The 6,262-nt window shown below is 33.2% G+C and overlaps 1 protein-coding gene across 1 annotated transcript in view; it reads right to left on the bottom strand.

The window, feature by feature from the left end:
• Positions 1–3,676: 3,676 nt before the first annotated feature.
• The window catches only part of LOC111514892 (transcription elongation factor B polypeptide 3), a 38,308-nt gene continuing 35,722 nt past the window's right edge, over positions 3,677–6,262 (bottom strand). Inside the window, 2 exon segments of the mRNA XM_074170319.1 lie at positions 3,677–3,971; positions 4,263–4,389. Coding sequence (XP_074026420.1) covers positions 3,889–3,971; positions 4,263–4,389 — 210 coding nt within the window. The 3' untranslated portion in view covers positions 3,677–3,888.

The following is a 6,262-nucleotide window of genomic DNA, read 5'->3' as shown; positions in this document are numbered from 1 at the left end:
TGGACATGGTAATAACCCTATTTCCTTTTGTCTAATGAAGTTATAGATATCTCGATTCAAATATTCTTTACCATTATCACATTGCAATTTCTTTACCCTTTTATTAAATTTATTTTCTACTAGATTAACAAATTCTATGAAACAACTTGCAGTTTCTGCTTTACTTTTAATACAAAAAATCCTTGTACTTACTGTAGTTGTCAATAAATGTCAAAAAATATTTTTCTCCACCATAACCAGTTGTGCTATGTGGACCGTTCAAATCAGTATGAATCAATTCTAATATTTCAGTAGTCTTAGTTCTGTTATTATCGAAAGGTACATTAGACATTTTGCTTTCAATACAATTTGAACACTTCATATCCGTATATTTAAATATTGAAAATTCACATGACCAAGTGCCCTATGCCATTTCTCTTTATCAGTTAACTTTATTGAATTTGCATACATTTTATTTGCAGTACATTTTGAAACAAAACCTTTTATACAGTATAAATTGTCTACTTTGTTAGCAACAACTATTAATTCTCTTGATTGATTATAAATTTTTACATTTTCATTTCTTGCTACCATTGTGCAAGTCTTGGTTATTTTTGAAAGACTTAACAAATTTTGTTTAATATCTTTTACAAAATAAACATTTCTCAGATCAATGTGTTTTTCATTATAATAATTTTTGAAATACATTTTTATGGTACCTACTTTAGTTGCTTTTAACATTTTACCATCTGGCAGTTTTACATCAATGGGAATTTTCAAATCTATATAAATATGAAAACATGTATCAGTCTTTATAATATGATCCGTACATACACTATCTAACAACCAATTCATTTCATAATTATCATATTCCTCTTCGCTATACCCTGTTAACTGATTTACTTCTGAATCACATACCTAAGCTGTCCATGACTCTGCTATAGAGCTGTCTTGCTGAGTGCTTGAAGACTCACCTCTCGATTGCCTTCGACCTGTACCTCGGCCACGATGAGATTCACCTCTGTTGTAACCTCTCTGTACTCCTCGTTGGGGTTGGCTTGCTGGATATCTTCCTTGATAACTTTGCTTTCCTTGATAAATTTTCTGACGGTGCCAACACTCCTTTTTGAGGTGGCCAGCTTTTCCACAGATGAAACATTGTACTTTAGTTTGTGTTGCGAAAGTACTCATATTACTTTTCATGTTCTCGTTGACACTAGTAGTCATACTTTTCTCCTTTATTACAGACTTTACATAATCCACTGTTCTTCGTTCTTCTGGAATTACATCAATAAAGTCTCCAATGTAACTATAACTTGGGGGTAGAGCTCTAAGTAAATATCTTATCTTCTCTGGTTCATCTAAATTTCCACCAGCTGATTAGAAATCATTTGTTGTTTTCTCATAATCAACAAAAATTCTTCTGTATTGTAATTATTCAATTTGATCTCTTCCATTTTACCTCTACATATTATTTGCATGGCAGTAGACTGTGTTAAATACATTTTGTCAAACTTTGTCATCATATCATAAGCTGTTAAACATTCACTGATATATTCTAATTGTTTATCGGAAATTGTGTTCAATATTATTGTCCTCGCTTTCAGATCCATTTTCTTCCAATTTTTTCAACAAGAACAAAACCAGTTATTACAGTTCAATTGGCTGATAAAGCAATTTCAAGGTTATCTAATTATTCATTTAGTTAACAATATACAAACAGAATGTCGGAAAAATAAGTAGAATTTCTAATAATACACAAAGTAATCCTTGCTGAATACAATAGGTATATCTTAATATAAATAATATTGCTCTGTTTTGAAACTCATCCGGAGTGGAACAAAATACACCTAGGCGTGTAACGCCTGTTTTGTGCTTTTTTCCCACTCGTTGATGAGGTATTCAAATAGTGTAATAACATATATCAAATAACAGCAGTAGTTGAGTATAAGTATGACAATGTAGATGAAGATGGAAGTTAAAAAAAATTAAAAAAATTCTTATACGGAAAAACCAAACAAAACAAAACAAAATGGGAAGGAAGGGACAGCGATCGGCTTTGCAGGATTATGAGGTGAGTCTTTGGATAACTTTTTAACTGTGTATAACGGATAATTCAAAGTTAATTTTATGTAGTGATGATTTGCTTCTTTTCAGAAAAATATGATCGATAATCGATCTCGATTCCCGAGTTTCTCTTGTTGGTTCATTGATACAAGCAGTGAAACCATTTTCGGTCATCAGGTTTTGGTAATGGTTAGTGTCCTGGGAGACTGTATCTGATAAAATATTTATGTCACCCAAAAATAATTCCACAGCTTGGCTACTAAGATTCAAAAAATTGTTTTCTATATCATTCAGGTAAGTTCTTACGTCAATAGAAGGGGGTCGTTATGAGGCAGTAATACCAATTTTGACTTTTTCACCCAGATTTCCTGCTAGAAAGGTTATTCTTAGTAAGTTTGTGTCGGTAAGATCCAATCCGCTTCTTGATTTATATATTTGGCAGGCATTGACAAAATGGCGGGTTCGTTACATTCTTTGTATTCTAAAGTTAGTAGCCTCAACTTTGAACTTGAATAATTTACGCCATCGAAAATGGGCAACATTATGTCTTCTACTCTTGCTTGTTTAGCCATTTTGTTGATAACTCTTACTATAATTTGAACTTTTGTCTCTATCACCGGCACGAGGGGTGAGCTTCCTTTCACAATCTATTTTCTGTTTTTGGCTTGCTGATCACCCAACCACGCTCTGCTACCATGTTGGGATAATCAATAATAATACACCTTGTTTAAAATCTGTTTTTTCCGGTAACCAGCTGTCGCACCCCTACGAACAACCCTCAGAAGTCGAAACTTGTGCGAGCTAAAGATTAACGAGGTCTTACCTTTTAACGTGTGATTCCTAACACGGGTTGGACGGTAGCAAGTGAAGATCGATCGTTCAGGCTAGGGCTTGAACCACCGAGCTAAGGATTAACGAGGTCTTACCTTTTAACGTGTGATTCCTAACACGGGTTGGACGGTAGCAAGTGAAGATCGATCGTTCAGACTAGGGCTTGAACCACCGACCGACCCGGCAGTCAATTCGAATGAGTGAACAAATCACCCACGCCGAACCGCTTGGCTACCGGCCGACCGGTTGTTGCAACACATCACTTTATTATAATAATTAAAAGTAAAAATAATCTGAATTTCTGTCAAACACTGTGCATTCATAAAGTCAGAAAACGGCCATGATTCATAAAATATATTGTTGACGTCAATTGTTGTTTTTACACTATTGTGCAACAGATGGCACCGTATTACAACAATTATTTTGTCTCATCATGTACTACAGTTTCAACTGGTAAGATTCCAAATGATGGTAGCGCCTACTGCGAGACGCAAAACATACTCATATACCAAATTGAGTTTTAGAAGATAATTTGTCAACCCTTATGGCGAAAAACAATTATTTTCTTTCACTATGATCAATAATTCCAAATTTATTCAATGCCAGTGATTTGCAAATTTGTGCACTGTCAGTAAATTCAGTATATGAATTCAAAATTTAGTACATTGGGCAAAAGGAAAGGTCTTACAGGTATGAATTCATTCCAATTCACCAAAAGCCCTTTTTTTTCAAATGTTAAAAAAAATATTTTAGTGCTCTCTAAGTGTTGGAAAAAGGTTTTTCATTAAAAAAAATAATATGGGGTGATAAATTTTGCATTAAATATAATTTAATAAAATAGGATAAAAACATTAATAAATTTAAAAACAAATTGAATAAGGGCACCTATATGCCCTTTCAAAAAAAATACAATTTAATAACTATTTACCTATGTTCATCTAAATTAGATATTTACGTAAAATTCAATCACACTCTTCGTCATCACCACAGTTTCTTCATTTAACTTTAATCTTATCTTTTAAACCTGTTTTTGAAAAAAGATAAAGTCTTTGCCATCAGAGGTGCTTTCTTGGGTTTCAGTGAGGCAGCATTACCTGTAAAAATATTTATAAGTATATTTAATAGACAGTGACTTTTTGTAGGTTTCAAAAAGATTGAATCATATTTCTACAATTTTAATAACTTATATTACTGGAGTTTTTTCACAACACCAAATCTTTATTTTTAATCTTCAAAGATGAAGATTAAAACTAGTTTAAAACCAGGTGATCGAAACACGTGTCGAGGTGTTAAAAATAACGATTTGGTGTTGGAAAAAAACTCCAGTAATATTCATTACTACACCAAAGGTTCCAAACAGTGCATCATAAAATTTAATAACTTACTTGATCGCTCTCCTGCTCTACTTCCTGGATTTGGAACAGATATTTTTCCGGCCTCGCCAGATTTAGCTAAAGCCGATAATTTTGCAGTTGTCGATACAGGCCTATTATCAAATATGCCATTTCTCGCCTGAAATCAAGATTTTGAATGAATGATGTACATGTATTATGATATATTTATAGTTTACACTTTATATTAATATCTGCTATTGATGTTCTATAAAGAGATTATTTAGTTTACAACTATTTTTATTACAATTAATCTATTTGAAGCTCCCAAATTTTTTATTAGGTCAGTTGATAGAACATCGCAATTCACATTATTTCCAAAAGACGTGAAACAAAAAATATTTTGTGTGAATGAAAACAAAGTATAAAATTTTGGGATAAACAATATTGATATTAAGTGCTCGACCAAGGCATACTATGATTTTCCGTTTGAAAGACACGTCAAATTTAATTTTTTCTTCAATTTTTTTTTCAAGGACAAAATACAAGCACTACAGGAAAATCCTTATGGCGCTCTCAGAGCGGTGCCTGTGCGAAAGTAGCGATTCACATTGGGTTTGAATCGCTGGAGATTAAATCCATTTGGAAAAACGTTCTCAGGAAGTTTATTCCACATAAACGCAAATCTCCAGATATGTACCACTCTTTGTGGAGCGACATGATTGTGCGAAGACATATTGGTCGGTAGCCGGGCGGTTCGACGTGGGTGCTTTGTTCACTCAGTCAATCGGTCGATGTGTGAGTCGATGGCTCAAGCCCCAGGCTGAACGCTAGATTTTCACTTGTTATCGTCCCACCCGTGTTAGGAATCACACGTTTCTGTTCAAAATCTGTTCTGTTTAAAATCTGTTTTTCCGTTAACCAGCTGTCGCACCCCTACGAACGACAACCCTCAGAAGTCTAAACTTGTGCGAGCTAAGGATTAAGGAGGTCTTACCTTTTAACGTGTGATTCCTAACTACAGCTCAGAAGAATGTTGTGGTATCATCTTGGTCGATGATAGGACTTCTTCAGAATTGCATGCTCTACAAAAATGTCCATTGCGGCGTAATCGTAACTCGAACTGGCGGGGTAGTACGGGTAACTGAATCCAATTTTTTAATGAAATTCTCTCGTTTTTTTCTATCTTGTGGATGACAAAAGCTACAGAAAATAATATGAGTAAAGACTTATAGGAAATTCAATTTACTAAAAAACAATCCAGAGAACGAAATTATTAACATCAATATTTCTTGAGATATTGGATTTTTAAGTTGAGGTTGGCGTTTTACCAGCAAATGACATCACAAGGGAGCTTTCATCACTAGTTCACAAAAAAAAATTATTATTCTATAATCAAAATTCTAAACCTCAAACAATTTGGGCTGGATTCCGTAACAAATTTCGCTACTGACTTTTTCCTTATCAAACTAAACAAACTTTATAGATATTGAATTATTGATAATAAATTAGAATAATTAGGGAAAAAAATTCAAATATAACCTTTAAATTTTTTTTCCAATTTCAGTTTCAAAATTTTCAGTTATTCAACTTTTGAATCATTTGCAACTGAACAAATGAATAATTGAATATTTGTGTGACAATAGAAAATAAAAAATCATCAGTTTGAACAATTTAATTCAATAATACATGAAAACTTCACCTCACCTTAAAAAAACTTTTTAACTCAAGAAATATCGATGTTAGTAATTTGGGAACTTTTTTGTACTAAATTGAATTTCCTACAAGTTTTTCATTCATATTTTTTCTGCAGCTTTTGTCATCCACAAGATAGGGACAAAAAAACGAGAATTTCATGGAAAAAATTGGATTAAGTGACCCGCACTACCCCGCCAGTTCGAGTTACGATACAGCATTCATTTCTGAAGAACTCCTATCACCGACCAAGATCAAAACATAAAATGCATCTGAGCTGTAAAATATCGAAGAAGAAAATTTAAAGTTCACGTGTATTTTAAACGGGAAATTATAGTATGCTTTGGTCGAGAATTTAA

Source organism: Leptinotarsa decemlineata, unplaced genomic scaffold, assembly GCF_025532065.1.
Source record: "Leptinotarsa decemlineata unplaced genomic scaffold, Ldec_3_MD MMD2_P_RNA_scaffold_8, whole genome shotgun sequence".
NCBI classification, from domain to species: Eukaryota; Metazoa; Arthropoda; class Insecta; order Coleoptera; family Chrysomelidae; genus Leptinotarsa; species Leptinotarsa decemlineata.
Note: the sequence above shows the minus strand (reverse complement) of the source record. Positions and strands in the feature narration are given on the sequence as shown.